The following is a 17,999-nucleotide window of genomic DNA, read 5'->3' as shown; positions in this document are numbered from 1 at the left end:
GCAGGATCAGGTTTCGAACCCAGGTCAATCTGTCTCCAAGGCAGGTGCTCTTTCCTCCATACTGGGGTAGGCTATTGGCTTCTGAAAGGCACCGACAGGTGAGATGGACAATACCTGGCCTGAGTGTACCCATCACCATGGGAAATGGTAGGCAGAGGCAGGTTGAGGGCCTGGGCAGGGACTGATCAGGATGGTCCTTAACTAGAACTGGGGAGAGGGGAGTGGGAGAGACATGGGTCTGAGGGCATGGAGCACCCTGAGGTCAGCCTTGTATCTGCCCACCTTGCCCTGGACCAACCTGTCTGTCTGCACCTTTTGACCTGAGAAAGAACCCTAGGCTGAGCTGGGTCAGATGCCTGAGGACCTGCCCTGCTATCGACTAGCTCTGTCACCTGGGACAAGACACTTTACCTCTGGAGCCTCACTTTCCCTGTCTGTGAAATGGCCTCCCTCTCACCCCACTCGCTCGCTGTCTTGTGCACAAGGCAGGCGCTTAACACTGCATCATGCTCGGGTGTGCTCTGGGCCTCCTTACCCCTATCATCCCCAACCCCTTTCCCGGGAATGGGCTCTGGGCTTGTCAGGATGCCAGCCAGCTGTTCAGCCCCACCCTGGCTGGCCAGTTAATGAGTGACCAGGGAGCTGGAACCCGGCCTATAAAGAGCTGTCAGCTGGGGAAGCAGGTGGGAGCCTGGTGCACGGTGGCGAGACACAGAGGGAACGAGATGGCTCACAGGGCACTGTCAGGGCTGCTGTTGTGTGGCGTTGCTGCGGTCTTCCTGGTACTGCTGCAGGGCGCACAGTCAGTCTACATCCAGGTTTGTCCTGAAGGTCCCCATGGTGAGAGGCTGGGATGGAGAGGGAATGCTGGGCAATTCACTGAGGAGAGCTGAGGACCCAGGGCTCAGCCCAGCACCCAATCACAGCCCAGGGACACAGCTGGTTGGGGGGAGCAGCTGGGATGTCAATGGGGGCTATGATGGTGATGATAATAACAATAAATTATGGTCGTTCAGCATCGCTCTCCTCAAATGCCCCTCTCGGTCAGAGTTCAGATGTGGAACAAGACGTGATCCCTGCCCTTGAAGAGCCCAGAGGGAAGGCAGACTTCTTTGATGCTTCCACAACTCTCTGTATTCACCCATGTATGGGGAGGAGGGCGGAGGGTCACCAGAAAAAGTTGCCCTGGCTGGTAACTCGAGCTGACATTGCAGCATGAGCAGGAGGTAGCCCGGTGCAGAGGTCACCGACTGCTCCAGACAGAGGGCACAGCATATGCAAAGGCCCAGAGAGAAGACAGCAGGGAATCTGGGTCTCCTTCCAGGGCAGCTGTGAGACTAGGAGTCTTCTGGAAACAGGGCCTGCCTGTGGGTGTGGCAGGTTGCCCGCTGGGCTCCTGGGTGGCACGTTCCTGATTCTGGGCGGGGCCTCCTTGGGAAGGAATAAGGGAATCCTGGGGAAGCAGTGGCAGCTTCCCCCTGCAGCCTTGACTTTGGAGCCCAGCTGGCTAGACTAGGCATTGCCATCGTTTTACCATGTCAGTTCAAGGGCAATCAGGCAGTTATCGAGGGTGCCCTGGGTACCAGGCACCAGAGAGCAGTGGAGTTTGATTATCTCCATTTGTCAGATGAGGCTCAGAGTGGGGAAGAGATGGTCAGCCAGTCGGGAAGAGCTGGGATTTGAACCGAAGTCCCCTGGCCTTCAGAGCCCACGCCTTGAACCAACGTGCTCCACGGCCCTGTTTGACCTCATCTCCCAGTTAGCCTGTGACACAGGGGTGTGAAGTACAAGGCCCCACCTTCCACGCAGGCAGTCTTCCGAGTGTGACCTTGACGTTCCCACTCCGTGAGAACACGGAAGCTCTGCGGGGCCCGGGGAACCCTGGTCTCCCGGCAGTGCCCCACCCCCTTCCTCCTCAGGTTTTGATACCCTCCCGTCTCCTCTCTCTCTTCCTCCAGTACCAAGGCTTCCAGGTCCAGCTGGAATCGGTGAAGAAGCTGAATGACCTGGAGGGGCAATGGGTGCCCAGCCCTGACCTGAAAACCCAGAGATCCCAGTCCTCCATGTGCCACTACCCGGCCCTGCCACTGGACCTCCAGCCCATCTGTGTCTCTGGGGAAGCGGACAGCATTTTCCAGGACTTGAGTGAGTCCCCCCACCCCTGGCAAGACTCCTGCCCCTCATTCTCTCTCCTCCCCACACCCTAGCTCCTCTACCTCATGTGGTTTCTGTTAAACACCCAGTGGCTGAGAACAGGGAGATTCAAGAAACTCAAGCCCCTGGCCTCCCCGGTTGGGGCACTGAAATCAGGCATGCCAGGAACCCCTTCAGTCCCTGGCAGCCTGGACGGGGTGATCAGCCTACTTCCAAGACTACACAGATTGGGGGGAAAGGGACACAGGAAACGGACCCATAAAAATGATTGCAATGCAGTGGGATGATGGGGGAGGCACAGTGGGGACACGGGAGAGAGATGGCTCACGTCCACAGTGGCATAAGTGTTACTGAGTCCTACTGCACGACAGGCCAATAAATCAGAGACGAGGTGTTGAGGCATGGAATACAACTTTATTTGGAAAGCCAGCAGACCGAGATGATGGCAGGCTAAGGTCTCCAGAAAACCATCTTATCGGGGTTTGGATGCCAGTTTCTTTTATAGAACAGAGACGGGGAGGAGATGAGGAAGTAAAGTAAAAAGGCCATAAGTTTTGCAAATGTCCCTTGGAAGGGCCAGCCTCTGGGAGGGGATGTGTTAATTTCTTCTTTCTTGCAGCCATCCACAGGGTGGACAGGGTCAGGATGCTTCCCTGAACAATAGCACTTTGGTTTAACATTCAGGCAAAGGGGCAGGGTTCTCCAAGGCAGGCCATTACGTGTAGACAGTATCCTTTTAGTGAACAAAAGCAGCGGAAAGAAAAGGATAAAGTAAAAGAAACAACAGATCCAACATGTAGTCAGATTTGGCTCTTCCCTGTTACATAACGGGATCTGAAATGTTTCCAAGACGGGGTGACATCTAAGCTGAAATGTGAGGGATGAAACATCTGGCCAGGAGAACGCGGCAACTGGCTAGTATTTTTTCTTTTTTTCTTTTGATTTTATTGGAGTATCATTGATTTACAGTATTGTGTTAGTTTCAGGTGTACAGCCAAGTGATTCAGTTATACATACACATCTATTCATTCTTTTTTAGATTCTTTTCTCATATAGGTTATCACAGAATATTGAGTAGAGTTCCCTGTGCTATACAGTAGGTCCTTGTTGGTTATCTATCTTATATATAGTAGTGTGTGTATGTTCATCCCAAGCTCCTGATTTATCCCCCCCCCCACTCTTCCCATTTGGTAACCAGAAGTTTGTTTTCAACATCTGTTAAGTCTGTTTCTGTTTGTGAATAAGCTTATTTGTAACTTTTTAAATTAGATTCCACATGAGTGATAGCATAGGATATTTGTCTTTCTCTGACTTACTTCACTTAGTATGATCATCTCTAGTAGCTAGTATTTATTGAGCACCTACTAAGTGCCAGGCCCTGGGTCAATCTCTTTGCCTGCAAGCTCTCCTCACAACCCCTCTGTCAGGCTGACACAGTCGAGCAGGCAGGAAAACTCAGGCACAGAGTTTAAGTGACTTGCCCAGGCACTGCTAGGAGGACAGAACCTGGGACTTGAGCCCAAGCTGCTCACGCTTCTTCTAAACTTTCTTGCTCTTAATCTATGAGAAGGATGCCAGGCCCCTGCCTCAAACCCTCTCAGAAGCAGGCCTTCTCTGGTTGCCTGGTCAGTGGCTCCTTGGATCGCAGATGTTTCAGGGTCAGGTTCAGCTGACCAGTTTTCTCCTCTGCCCAGGGACCATCGCTGCTGATGACTGCGAGCTGTGCGTGAATGTTGCCTGTACTGGCTGCAGCTAAGATGGCCTGGGTGCCCTGAGCCCACCCTGGACCCCGTGCCCTCCCCCCCGCCCACTGCCTTCACAGCACCCACCCCCATCCAGGCTCTGGGGGTCCCCGCCACCACGGTCATCCCCGCCCCCCACCCCGCCCTGCAGGGCCCGAGCAGCTGGACCTGGCACAAAGCAGTTGGACCCACGGTTGGAGGAGAGTGTGGCCCTGAGGCAGCCCTGCTGCTGAATAAAGATTCCCCACCTACACGCAGAGTCAGGCGTCCATTTGTTCACCCCCAGGAGCCACAGGCAGAGCTGCCTGGGAAGCTGGGGGGGTTGGGCTCCTGTGTCAGGCGTTTTCATGGCTTCCTCGCCTGAGGAGTTGCTCTGTTTCATATCGAAGGAGTGAGGCTCTGGGTGGAAATGAGTCGCCCATGATCACCGGGCTGGGAAGCCACAGAGCACCCAGATCTATCTGACCTCCCAAGCTGAGCTCAAGTCCTGGCCCAGCTGCAGAGCCAGAGCTTCTGTGCTCCTGGTGGGGCTGGGGAAGGGATGGGGGGCTCCCTCCCGTAGGTGGGACTGCAGTGGAGGGGGTGGAGGGAGGAACCACGTGGTGCCCCTTCGGGGCTGATTCTGCCCCCGGGCCTGCCTGAGTTCACCTTTACCCTCCTTCTGGGGCTCTCCGGGACTGCCTGGCCAGCTCCATAGGGAAGGCCTTCCTTCCCTCTCTCCATCCTGGTGGTCCTAAGGAATATTAATAATACCAGCATCTTCTGAGCATTTGCTATACCCCAGGTACTGTTTTAAATGCTTTGTAGGTATTAACTCACCGAGTCCTCACAACAGTTCAGTGAAGCAGGTACTATTCGTATTACCTTTACGAATGAGGAGACCCAGGTACAGAGAGAACTAATTAGTCCAGGGTCACAGGTTCAGCAAAGTGGCAAAGCAGGCTTCTTCCCAGGAAGTCTGGGCCAGAGTCTATACTCTGAACCATCATGTTACCGCCTCCCTGTGACTCCAGGCCCCAGCTGCAGCTAATGACACTCAAGGGAGGATGTCCTGCAGCCACTGCATTCCCCCAGGGGCCTTCAGTGCTCTACTAAAGGCCAAGAGACAAGACTGGGAATTCCTGGGAGAAGGGCTTTCCACAGGGTGGCTTCCTCCCCGGCCTCTGTCCCGGGCAGCCAGAGAGGAGAAAAGCCAGGTACAAAGGGGCCGTGCCCTCTGAACTCAGCTCCCAGGGCCAAGCCCATGGTGGATTCCCCCAGACCTGCTGCTCCTCCTGTCTGCCCAGTTGTGCTCAATAGTCCTGTAACCTCCCAGGCCACACCCCTCGGAGCTCTGGCTCCTTCCGGTCCTCCCCCCACAGCAAGTCTGGCTAGGGGCCTTTGCAATGCCTCCTGCGTCTCTCTGGGCCCCTCCCATCCCTCTATCATCACTATCTCCCTCCCTGTCCCATCCTCTCTCCCCCGCGAGGCCAGAGCTTCCTCCCTGCCCTGCATCCTGCAGGCTCTCCTGCCCACCAAGCCAGAGGAACACTGCAGTGCTGCTCCAGCAGTGCCCCTTACCCCTCTGTGCCTCCCCAGTACCAACCTGCAAGTCTAAACTGAGCCCACTCACCATCTGGCCTCGTCTCCCACCTGCCTGGGAAGGAGGCAATAATGGGAACTGCCACTGAGGGAGCACCTGCTATGTGCCAGGCACAAGGCAGAGCCATCTAGACAGAAATAATCATAATAATAATAGCATCAGCACAGTGCTCGCTCACACTGGGCCCGGTGGAGCTCTAAGAGTTTTCCCTGTATTACCTCATTTAATCTTCACTCACCCCTGTGAAGTAGGGGAGAGTACAGGCTAAGTAACCTGCCCAAAGTCACACAGCTGGTAACAAGCAGTGCCTGGACTGACACCCAGAGAGTTTGGCTCCAGAGTAGGAGCAGTAAATAATTCTACCCCACCACCCATCTCATCAGGCACCCCTGCAACCTTGGGAGGAGGGATCTCCCAAGAGATCAGGGGTGAGCAGGGGTGAGGGGAGCAGAAGACATAGTGAGAACTATGGCTTGGGGTGTGGGCCCTGGGGGGAGGGCAGGAGGCATTGCTGAAGTGGTCAGGACGGGGCCAGATTCTGAGGCCCCTTGAACACTCTCCGGCCAGGGGCTGATCTCATAGCCCCTCAGTGCTTGTGTCGGTCATCCAAACCAGCACAGGAGCTCACATGTGGCTTACGGATCATGAAAGAAAAGCAGAAGTTCCACCTCCTCCATTGGTGGTCGTTGGATTCAAGTCTCCTCGGCGTCTGTGAGTGGGGGGCAGTACCGATACTGGCTTAGCAGGAAGAGCAGGGTTCTTGCACTTAGCACACTAAACCCTGAGCTGGCGAGGGCAGGGTAGGCATTCATAAAGTGGGATGAAAGAAGGAATGAAAGCAACACCAGGAGGACTCTGGAATCTGGTTTATTATCCGCCGGTGGGGGTGGATCTTGGAAAGTACCGGCAGCTCGGATGCGGGCAGGGGCTGGGCCTCCCCAGGCTGCCCTCTCGTCACTCCTCCATTCTGGGTAGGTGGAGCTGCGAGGAGGGGGAGCGGCCTGCGGGGGAGGGACAGAAGGTAGCGAGCACCCGCCGTCCTAGCATCCAGCACAGGCAGCGTAGGCACAGATCTCACACGTGCTCAGATCCTCGGCGATGGCCTCTGGACAGGAGAAACGGGGCCCCGTGAGAGCAGCTTCCTCTGCCCAAAGCTCCCGCCGTCCCTTGAGCCAGAGTTTGAACATCCGCTACCCAGGAGAAACCCAGGCCTGTCCTCTCTGACCAGCGGCACTTCCCACCCCAAACCAGGACACAAGTACGGCAAGCCGGCCAATCAGGGCGGAGAGCCTACCCAGAAAGGCGTTACAGCCGAGACCAGACAAACCAGGACACACAGCAGAGGGCTTAATCAGAGCAGAGCTCATCCTCGGAATCCCACCAATCAGAACACACCTCTCCTTCAAGTGCCACCAATCAGGGAATTCCTGGGCCCCGCCCTTCAGAGAGGGGGTTACTCACCGAGCCTCTCCAGCATCTCCTGGGCATTGGGCTCCTTGCAGAGAGGCTTGAGTTCTTCGGGAAACCTCAGGGAGCTACAGAGGATGGGAACGAGGGATCCACCAGTATTTCTAGACCTCCTAGGCTCCTGGAGCTGCTGGAGGTCCTTGAGCTTCTTCACTGACTCCAGAGAAAAGGAGAACTCTCCATCCTGAGAGAGACATGTCCAGGGTGTGAGGCCAGGCTACATACAGCCTGCTCCCTGGCCGCTTCCCCGAGGACCGCCCCCTCTCCAGCCCCGGTGCTCACACTCAAACAGTGTTTGCGGCGCACGGGAGCCAGGTGCTCCACTGCGGGGCAATATAAGGTGGTCAGAGCTCAGAGCCAGACACTGGGCTTGAATCCTGGTTTTGCTCTGCGACCATGGACGGGTCATTACACTCTGGGATCCTAGGGTCTGCCTGTTATGTGAGGAATGGAGAAGACAGATGCGAAGCGGCAGGGACACAATAGGTGCCTATTAGTGGGAGCCACTGTGCTGATTTGTAGGGAGAGGCACAGAGCTGGGACCAAGGCTCGGGCATCCTGAATCCACGTGGCTGTGCCCCAGTTGTCTTCACCCCTGCCTGAGAGCAGTGTGGGCTGATCCCCTGGCCCCCGGCTCCAGCCTGCTGCCTGGCTGATGTTTGAGAAGCAGTAAAAGGCCTCCCGGGGCCTGGCTGTGATAGAATGGGGCCCCCGATGAGTACCAGGCTGGCCTACGGCCGGCATCCACACCAATGGGCACACCCTTCCTTCAGGACCTCCAGGCTGTCCAGGTGATTCCTGAGACCCAGGCCAGGGCTGTGGCTGAGGAGGAAGGTCTGGAACTGAATCAAGCTCCGTCCCTTCCCAACCATGTGCCCACGCCCAGTTACAGAATCTCTCTGAGGCTCTATTTGACGCCTCTGAAAACTGAGACTAATACTCCCTCTTGCCACGGTGATCCTGGCGTCACGGTGACATACTGGAGGAACCTGGTCATGGCAGGCACTCTGTAAATTGACTAATCACCTGCCTTTCCCAAACTGTTTCTCTTTTCTCTACCTGATGTTCTTTCTCCAAGTTTGAAGAGGAAGGCGTAAGAGGCAGGACTGAGAAGGGGGTCCCTGGGGAAGAGTCAAGCCTTAGACATACTCCCCACTCCGTCCCCAGAGGGGTGCTCTATCAGGGGACAGGCCCTGGGCCCTGGACATAGAGAGCCAGCTGGGCCACAGTAGGGACGGAGAATTTACCTTCACGGTGACTCCCCCTGCTAGGGCGGCCCAGACCCCAAGGAGGCACAGTGCAGAGAGCAGGAAGGTGTTCATGGCAGCAGCGCCCAAGAGAGAAGAGGGCTTGGTTCTGCATGCAAGGGGAAAACAGTGGGACTTTTAAAGAGAGCAGGGTTACTGAGTAACCCAGGAGTCTTTGCCAGTGTCTCATCTGCTTGCTTGTCAACTTAACCCTAATCAGATAAGGCCCAAGACAGCCCTGGCCGGTAAGAAATCAGTCGGGGGAGGCCGTCAGAGCCCCAGCCCCTTCCTGGACTCCCACTTTAACCCATGGCTGGGCTGGGTCCTGCATTCAGGACCAACCACTCACACTCACTGATGGCTGTGGGCCACGCCATGCGCCAGGGTGGGGCTGCAGACCCAGCCCAGCCCTTAAAGAGGGAGGACCAGTGGCGATGCAGGGTGATTAGGGGAGTGGGTGGGCATGAGGAATGGAGGGGCCATTCGACCAGCCAAGGGGCGGGGCAGTTCAAGAAGCTTTCCCAAAGGAGGTTTAGAGAATGGGTGGAGATTTTCTTGGAGAAGGGGCTGAGGGTAGAAGGCCGTTTCTTGCAGAGGATACTACACGTGAGACAGCAGGGAGGTGAAATAGGCCTGGAATAATCGAGGAAATGTGAGTAATTCAGCCTGCGGGGGAGGAGGAGGTTGCCAGGGGGCTTCAAGTGTTAAGAAATGAGATTACCAAGGCAGGCGTTAGGGTTGGCCACTGTGACTTTGAGGAAGGACTCAGCTCTGCCATCCACAGGCCTGGTTCGAGTCCCATCTACTGCCCCATTCCTATGTGTGTGAATCTGGACAAATTGTTTCCCTCTCTGAACATCAGGACCCCTTGTATCCTCTCTGGGGACCAATATAATAATACGTACCTCGTGGGGTTATTTTGAGAATTCAATGAGGTTATAAAAATGCTTACCTCAATGCCTGGCATACAGAAAGCACTCAGTAAAAGATCCTTCAGTTATCATTACTTTGTTCAACAGCCACAACAGCTTCTGGTCCCCGTTGGCCCCTCTGGAGACCACCTGCCGATCTGAGCCACAGCCTGTTCTCATCTGGTGCTGGGCCTGCTGTCCTGCCTGTCCTGCAGCCTCAGATCATCCTTGGATGTGCTCTCCCCACTCCCTCCTGATTCCCTTGCCCCCTGCCCCTCTAACCATCCCCCCCACCCCCTGCCCACACCGTGTCCCTCCTCTTTTTGCTCTGCTTCCCCCAACTAACTCAGCCTAATCTCCCCCACCCTGGCCTTTCCTGCCAGGCTCAACTCTCCCAGCATCCCCTGCCTTTGAATATGCTACTCCATCTGCCTGGAAGGTTTTTCCTTCCTTGTCACTAGGTGAACTCCTACTTAAACGTTAAGGCCCAGATCAAATAACCCCCACTGCATCCTCAGCTAAATAACCTCTCTTTGTTCTCACAGAACCAGATACATTCCCCTACTGGGGATCTTGTTGAGTTGGATTACTTGGGTGTGTGTCTCTGCCCATCTAGACTCTGACCCTCATGAGGACTGTACCCCGGCATAGTGTGTGTTCATTGTATTCTTTTGTGAGCAGAGCCTCCAGGACACGGAGGAAGGGGAGTCCTGGGAGCTGCTTTGTTCTAATCTACAAACCAATCTGGCTGCAAGCCAGGATGGCTCCAAAGAAAGGAGTGGGGGTGGGAATCCCTGGGTGGGAAAAGTCAACACTGCAGGGGAAATTGGAGGGTACTTCAAAGGGGTTCAGCCCAAGGGAGGGGCAGGAAACACTTGGCCAACCTGCCCTCTCAGGCTAGTCCTCAGAACCAGACTAAGATTCCCTCCCTTTTCTAGTGTGTGTGTGTACACTGAGGAGTGTGTGTAAGTTGAAGTGTGTTAGTATATGCAAGGTGTGTGTGTGTGTACGCTGAAGTCTACATGTCCAGTCCAGCCACGTGGTGGCCGCTGCTAGCTGAGAGCTGGGTGGGAATGAGCCCCAGCAGAGGGTTAGGGATGGGATAGGGTACCTTAGGGTTACGGATGGAGTTGGGGTTGAAGGTGAGGCTAGAGATACACATAAGGGTAGAATGTGTTGTGATTGGGATGGTGGTGAGCACAGGTAGAGATCAGGAGTGCAGCTGAGGCTGGCGCTGGGGTTGGAATTGGGGTTGGGTGGACTTGAGCTGGGTTAGGGTGAAAGCTGGGTTAAGATCAGTCTTAGGTTACCAACTGGGACTGGAGTTACATTAGGGCAAGATGAAGTAGCAGATAGTGATAGGAGTTCAAGTTAGGACTCAGATTGGGGTTTGAGTCAGGGTCAGGATGGAGCTGAGCTTGGGTGTGGGGTAAGGGTCAGGGTTAGGTTTGGAATCAGGGGTGTAGCTAGGATTGGGTCGATGTGGGGATTGTAGCTGACATGGAGGTTGGTTTGGGGTTAGCTTAGGGTTCTGTGGTAGGGTTAAGGCGGGAGCTGAGTCTGCAGTTTAAGTTGGAGGTGTGGGTGGGGTCAGGTTTATGACTGGGGCTGGGTCTGGGGTTAAGCGCGGGGCTCAGGCTGGACTGGGGTTTGGTTTAGCATGAAGGATGGGGTTCGGTGTGGCCGCTGTGGGCTGCAGGAGCCCTGTTTCTGGCTCCCTTTGGCTTTTCAGTCCTTCCCCTCCTAGGTTACAGTGGGATTGGGGGTAAAGGGAGGGGCCTCTGGTTCCTGAAGCCTCTTTCTCCCATAACCCCTTAGCCGGGGCTTACCTGCTGCAAGGCTGGGGTGGAGCGGGTGTGTGGGAGTGATGTAAGCTCCACACTGTGAGAAAGAGGAAACGGCTCACAGGCCTCAGCACTTCGGGCCCTGACCTACCCAACCCTACCTCTGACATCTCCCCTGGGAAATGTGAACCAACGCCCCTCCCACCCCTGCCAATTCCCTGGCCCAGCCTGGGCCTAGGTGTGAGTTCAGACCCCCTCCCTCCTCTCCTGCATCGAAGCTGCTGGATCTTGGGGTCCTCTTGGAAGCCTGGGGTTCTGGATCACCCCAGGCCCCCACCTGAGTCCTGTGGTCTCGGTTCCCCAGCACCCCAACACCCCTCATCATTTCTTAAGGGGGGTGAGTGGGTCTGGGTTGTTTGGGCACCTCACATCCAAAGGCCACCCCTTCTGGCAAACTCTCACACCTCCATAGCCTCCCAGGCCATGCCACCTCTACCTGCCTCCCCACCTGAAAACCCATCAGTGGCTGCCCCAAACCTTCAGAAGGAAGTCCAGACTCCTGGCCTGGCATTCAAGGCCCATCATGGTCAGGCCCCTGCTCACCCTTCACCCAGGATCCCGAAAGACTCCCTAGGAGTGGGCCAGGAAGAAGGGGCCCATACCTGGGGTGCTGTAGGTGAAAAAGCTCCAGCTTTGGAGCCAGGCAGCCCTGGGGTAGAGTCCTAGCTCCATCAGTGAACAGCTGTGTGCCCTTTCTGAACCTCAGTTTTTGCGTCAGAAAAATGGAGACAATAACAACTACACTGAATTTTGGGTTGCCGAGAAAACTGTCCTCACTGACTTCCAGCCCCAGCAGGCCTGTGTTAAGACCATCCCCACCACCTCTGGGCTCCACCAGCCTCCTATACTCTCCCCTTATAAAACCTACCAAACTATCTGTCCTGCCCACTTTCCTACGAGCTTCTGAGAGCAGAGCCTGTGTCTTGCTCCATCGTGGCCCCAGTACCCATACAAGGCCTGGCACTTAGTGGGTAGCCCCGATCTCTCAGGAGACCAGGAAGGCTGTGGTATTAGTAATAATCATAACATGAAGAATAGCAGCGAATGTTGATCAAACACTCACTCTAGGCTACGTGCTTTACAGGTGTGAAAACCAGACCCAGCCCTGCAGCCCAGCCACCCCTCACCCACTGCTGGCAGCTGCGTGGGTTTCCCCTGCTGTCGGGCCGCCCTCTGGTCTCTGTGAGGATGCTGATGCCATTCCTTTTGCCTAGAGATTGTTGAACTCTTGTGTTTGGGTGACCTCGTCATGGTTCCAGGGTGCCTGTTAAAGTTGGGTCCACTGAGGCCCAGCCCTCCCAGGCCTGGCTCTGCTTCCCTGCAGGCTGGAGGCCTCAGCTGACCCTAGGAAGAAAGGCCTGGAACAGAGCCCGGGTGGGAGTCTGAAGGCTCCCATGTTGACCGTGACCATGAAGAGGCTGTGGCCCACATTTTACAGCCTCCGCATCCTGCTTGCATACATGTCCTGGAGGTTCTTCTGAGAGCCCAGAACTGCATGAGGAAGGCATCACGATGTATGTGAATAGCTCCCAATAGCTCTGGGAATACATAAGAAATCACTATAGAACCCCATTTTATAGGTGGGCACACTGAAGCTCAGAGGCCCAGAGAGGGTAAGAAAGCATCACTTTCCCGAGGGTGCGGACAGAAGCTCCGGGAGCAGTTTCACTGGTGGCTCTCTGCACGAGGGCACCCAGCCAACAGCGAGGGAAGCACAGACACAGGTGTGCAGCTAGCTCAGCCTAGAGGAAGGCACAACTTTTCAGACTCATTGCCAGGTGGACTTGGCACCAGCTGCAGTCACAAAGCTGTAAATTCCAGAACAGAGGCCAGTTCTCACAAGTGCCAAAGAAAAGCTAAACTTCTATTCGGTTCATACCTCCTGTCCTGTCTTCCTAGCCCCAGACCCCCATCTTTGGGGAAGGAGAAGAAGAAAGGCCCAACCACTGAGTCAGACCCTGTTTTACAGGGCAGCGATACCCGTTGTACAGAGGAGGAAACCAGGCTCCTGGGAGAGTGCCCAGGGCCACAGAGAAAGTGGATGGCTGAGTGGGAATTTGAAGCCTGTTGGCCTGAGCCCAAGTCCAGGCAGGGGTGGCGGGCTCCCTCCCCTCCCCCAGGCGCTGGGGTGGGCAGGATCTTTCCCGTGATGCTCTGCGGGGGCAGCTGGGGAGTAGACAGAGGGTGTGTCTGGTTGTTTGCTCGGCAGTGTCATCTCACATCCCCATGGTCTGGCCGGGACAAGGCACTGGGGGAGCTCCAGTCACCATCTGCTCCCCACACAGCAGGGCTTCCTTTTGCCACACCCTGGCCTGCTCTGGGCGTTGGCCATGGAAACAACCCATCACACCCGAAGGCTGTCAGGGAAGGAGGGAGACCCACCTGCAGCTCCTGCCATGTGCCTCAGAGCCCACAGGCTAGAGGGAGGATAGGACACGGGCACAAACTCCCTGGGGCTCCGCAGGGAGAAAAGGTCCCCCCGTGGCCGGGTCTGGGGATGCTTGCCAGACCAGGTGGCATTTGAACTGGGAGGATTTGATCAATGGGAGGATTTGGACCCACAGAGATGGGGGCTATATGGCAAAGGCCTGGCAACAGGAAGCACACAGGGGAAGGGAGGGAGGATGGGCTGAAGCAGAGAGTGTCTCAAGAGGGGCTGTGGGTGGGCAGCCAGAGGAGGCTTTACACACCAGGCTAAGGCGTTTTGCCCTTCACCCGGTGACAGTGGGAAGCTAGGGGAAGACCATGAGAAGAGCTGTGATTTAGAAAGACCATCATGGCCCTTGGTGTTGGGAGCGGACTGTCTAGGTGTGCCTGCTGCACTGGTCCAGGAGGGAAGGGGTGTGTTCCACCCCCAGCAGTACCCTGGGAGGGCCAGGGGTGATTGGAAGGATGGTGTGCTGGGGTATCCATGGGTCTTGGTGTGTGCAAGAGAAGCAAGGGAGGAGGGCAGACAGGGAAGGCAGATGGGTCCTTGGGACCAACAGCGTGCCAGGGCCCGTGCTGGCTGCTTCCATCTGACTTCTCATGGATGAGCCCATCAACACTTTAATCCCATTATACAGATGAGGAGGCTGAGGCTCAGAGAGAGCAACGTCTTGCCCAGATGGAACTTTAGGTTCTTTTGACTCCAGAGTTCGTGTTCTTTCCATTGCCTCATGTATTTTTCTGGGCTTTGACGCCTGCAGAAAACACGATCAGCCACAGGCCAGCAACTCACAATGGACCAGCTTCTGGTCTGGCCAGGAAGCTTTGCGGGGTGCAAGGAGGAGGGTAGGAGCTGCCTGGGGGCAGGAGCAGGTATAGATAGATCTGGGATCCAGTCCAAAGGGCCACAGTGGGGAGAAGCAGTGACAGCGGCCAGGCCAAGGATGTGATGAGAAAAGGGGAAGAATTCATCTGTATTGGATTTGCAGGGCCTAACCCTGAGTGTGCCTGGGAACCCAGCTCTATCCCAGGCAAATGTCTCTGGGGACGTGGGCTGCTGGGGAAGACTCGAGTGGCTAACAAGGTTAGGAAGGGAGGAGGAAGCCAGAACCTGAGTGGGGAGCCATCCCGCCCTCCCTGCCCTGGGCAGAATGCTTTGTCTCCTGTCTGCGGCTTACGATCACACACACACACACTGAGGCACACAGACGCAATCATGCAGGCGACACAATCACATATCCAGGCACAGTCACATGAGCACACCATCACAAGACACACAAGCACCAACATACAAGGTCTGGCTCACACACACGGAGGGCCTCGTGAGCACAATCGGAGTCACACAAGCACTCGCAGTTACCCTGACTTATAGGACCTACACCGTACCCCCCCACACCCAGTCACAGAGTTCACGCACTCACACGTTCTCGCACGGAACCAGAGGACCGTTCCCAGGAAGGCCTCTGCCTATGGACGTCACTCAGGCATGGGAAGGGTGGGAAGTGCGCTCGGACGTCTTTATTGCCATTGTCTGGGACAGGAAGTTGCCTCTCTGACATTCTGGGGGCTGCGTCATGAGAGGGGTGGCCTTCACCCAGTGACATCAGCTCAGGCCCCGTGCTAGGGTAGGGTGGGTTGGGATGGGTGTGGTGAATGGCCCTGAGGGAGATCAAGGGCAACTGGGGAGTGCTGTGGAAGAGGCCAAGGCCCTCGGTGGGAAGAGCAGACCAGAATAAGGCAGCTCTGGGTTCCCGTCCCCTTGCCAACCTCTCACTGATGGTGACCTGGGGCAAATGACTTCACCTCTCTGAGTGGCAATGTCCAGCAGTAAAAGGAGGATAATGACACCAACCTCCAAGGTAACTGGGAGTGCTAACTCAGATAATTGCTGTCAAGTACTGGGAACAGGGCCTGGCAAATAGTGGCAATAATCATCATGTTTGTGACGGCCCCGGGACTCGCTGTGTGAGCGTGTGTGGGCTCAGAGGCAGGGCTGGGAGGACAAGGGTAGATGCCCCGTGGCAAGGTGTGTGGCAGGCCCGGCCACTTGCCTAAACAAGACGTCAACTGGTCCCAGGAATGCAGAGCCTCAGGAAACTCAGATCTGGGGTTGATGGTGGGGTGACCTTCCCCACCCTAACCTCAGAGTAGGTGACAGTGGGCATCAGGAGGGCTGGGCCCAGGCAGCAGACTCAGAGGCCACTCTGCAGTGGGCCCCCCCCCAGTATGTTTATCGCCGAGGACTAGAGGGCTCCTCGGCTCCCTCCAGCAAGCTCTGATGCGGGAGCAGAGTCTGAGGGCTGGCCACTGGGGTCCCTACCTGGCTGTAGGAGCTCCCAGCTCTGGGGGCTGCAGAGGAAGAGAACACAGCCCCTGTGGTAAAGGAAACCTTCCAAACAAGGAAAGGCACACAGCTGGCAGCCCTGCGCCCTCTGGCGGCCTCCGGTGCTCACTGCGGCCTCATGGCTTTGTTCTAAGGCTCCCCGTCCTTTGCCCTGTAAGGACTGACAGCACAGCGCACTGCAGTGTAGACACTGGGGCTGGATGGCCTGGGTTTGAAATCCTGGCTCTCCTGCTCCAGCTATTGTTACCTCTACCACTTACGAGCGGATGACCCTGGGCAGGTGACTTAATCTCTTTGTGGCTCAGATTTTTCCTTTGCAATAGGTTGATAACAATAGTATCCACCACACAGTTGTTTTGAAGGCGAAATCTGATAACCCACAAGTACTTAGAATAAGTAACGTGAAGTAACAAGGAATACATGGTGGCCGTCCTACTCTGGACTTCCAGGGTCAGCGTTGCTGAAGGCACAGCTTCAGGGCTGGGTCGAAGCAGCCTTGACCTGGGGTTAGACTCCAGCTCTGGTGCACTTACCAAATGTGTGCTTTGCACATGTTGACTAGTTGCTTATCATGTGAGGGAGACACACAGGGAGGTAAGTCCAAAATCCTCTGGAAAACCCTTTAGGAAGGCACCACACTGGGGAAAAACACACCATCTCAATAAGCCCAACATGGTCATTTTTCCTAATTCTTGGTTACAGTCTGTCTTTGAAGTAGCTGGCTTGCATCCAAGTGCAATGTTGTACAGAATGTGTATCTTTACCCACTGGAACGACACTCAGTGGTGAGACGCTCAGGCAGAGAGGCACCTGGAAGCAGACATCAGTTATGGTCTCAGGTTTGAATCTTCCAACTTGCACTCACTGAGGGGCACACGTTCATCACAGGTAGGTACTCTCACATTAAGATTTCCCTTCTTTCTCTTTTTGGCCAAGTGTGTCTAATTAAATTCCCATGCTTTGATTGAATGCATTCAGGATGCTGCTGCCTTGCGCCCTACCTCTCTAAAGCAGTTTGCTTTTCTGTAAGGCGGAGCAATAACTACAGTAACTATACTACAGCATCACCTTCTTGTGTAGATCAAGACAATGTGTGAGGAATTTTAAATTCCTGCCGGGAAGATGACTTTCTCCACTCCTCCCCTTCCCCCAAATTTCCCCTAACTAATGTATGACTTCGAGCAAGTCACTTTCCCCTCTGGGTCTCAATGTTCTCAACTGCAAAATGTGGGTGTTTTATATTAGATGATTTCAAAGGCCCCTCCCAGCTTGAAGCTTTCAAGATAGTTCTGTGATCCTAGGGCCTTTTGATGCGGTCAACCCTTCTATGAATGCTAACTGATGCTTACGTGGTTCTTCCAGGACTGCTCTGTCTGACTGGTAAGGGCACATCTATAAACAGCAGCCCTTAACACACTGCAACATGGTAAAGCCACAAGAATGAAACATGCATCTTTATGATCTTTTTCTCATTTGATCAGCACAAAGGTGCACTTTAGCTGTGCCTGAATCAGCACAAAGTGACCAGATCTAACCGTGCCCCCTACTACAGTCTTTCAGAGGCACTGATGGAAAAGCAGAGCTCCTCCAAGTCACACACACACACACAGGATGGGTAGGCACTATCCCTGGGTGGAGCAAAAGGAAATGGGCTTTGGAGTCAGGCCCAGACTGAATGATCCCAGATCCTCCACTACCTATGAGAACTTAATTAAGGCAAGTTAATCTTTCTGAGCCTCAGTTTCCCATCGGTAAAATGGTTAAAAATAGGTTTTCCTGACAGTGTTGTATGGGTTAAGTTAGAAGTAGTGAGGGGTCCTGAGCAGGATTATGGGATTGGTGGGAATCTCTCCCCTTCCTGAGTGAGACAGACCGCAGCTTCAAGTCCACTTCCACCAGTGTCGTTGGTCTGCCCATTGGTAGCCTCTCTGAGCCTGTTTCCACAATCAGGTCGGGACACCAGCACTCATCCCAACTCCAGGGATTGCTGGTGCTTGGCTCTTAACTAGCAAACCGTCACTTCTTTGGCTTCAACCTCACCCTGCGCCCATGCTAATCTAGCTTCCATGCCTGGCTCAGAGCAGTGGTATAAATGGAAACACCTTCTCCCGTTGAGTCCTTTGAAAACTCAACTTAAAAAGCCCATGCCCACCCCAAGGCTTTCCTAAGCCAATGCCCTAGCCTCAGCATGACCTAACTGCTCACCAACAGAATCTTGCCTTGCCAGGGGGCATCTTCAGAGTAGCTTCCCTGGGCAAGTTCCCTGGGCTGGCATTTGCTC

The 17,999-nt window shown here is 55.1% G+C and overlaps 2 protein-coding genes across 2 annotated transcripts; one reads left to right on the top strand and one right to left on the bottom strand.

Annotated features, from left to right (window-relative positions):
* Positions 1-725: 725 nt before the first annotated feature.
* On the top strand, positions 726-3,910 carry GUCA2B (guanylate cyclase activator 2B; the record flags this gene model as incomplete). Its single annotated transcript, XM_082676309.1, has 3 exons — positions 726-818; positions 1,959-2,145; positions 3,849-3,910. The coding sequence occupies 3 exons, from the start codon at positions 726-728 to the stop codon at positions 3,908-3,910; spliced, it is 342 nt and encodes a 113-aa protein (XP_082532435.1).
* Positions 3,911-6,356: 2,446 nt separating this feature from the next.
* Positions 6,357-8,267, bottom strand: GUCA2A (guanylate cyclase activator 2A; the record flags this gene model as incomplete). Its single annotated transcript, XM_082671334.1, has 3 exons — positions 6,357-6,583; positions 6,940-7,129; positions 8,193-8,267. 3 exons carry the CDS (start codon positions 8,265-8,267, stop codon positions 6,519-6,521), a joined length of 330 nt encoding a protein of 109 aa, XP_082527460.1. The 3' UTR covers positions 6,357-6,518.
* Positions 8,268-17,999: the final 9,732 nt, after the last annotated feature.

This window comes from Grampus griseus (assembly GCF_964374135.1).
Source record: "Grampus griseus genome assembly, chromosome: 1".
Lineage (NCBI taxonomy): Eukaryota > Metazoa > Chordata > Mammalia > Artiodactyla > Delphinidae > Grampus > Grampus griseus.
This window is presented reverse-complemented; position numbering and strand designations above follow the sequence as displayed.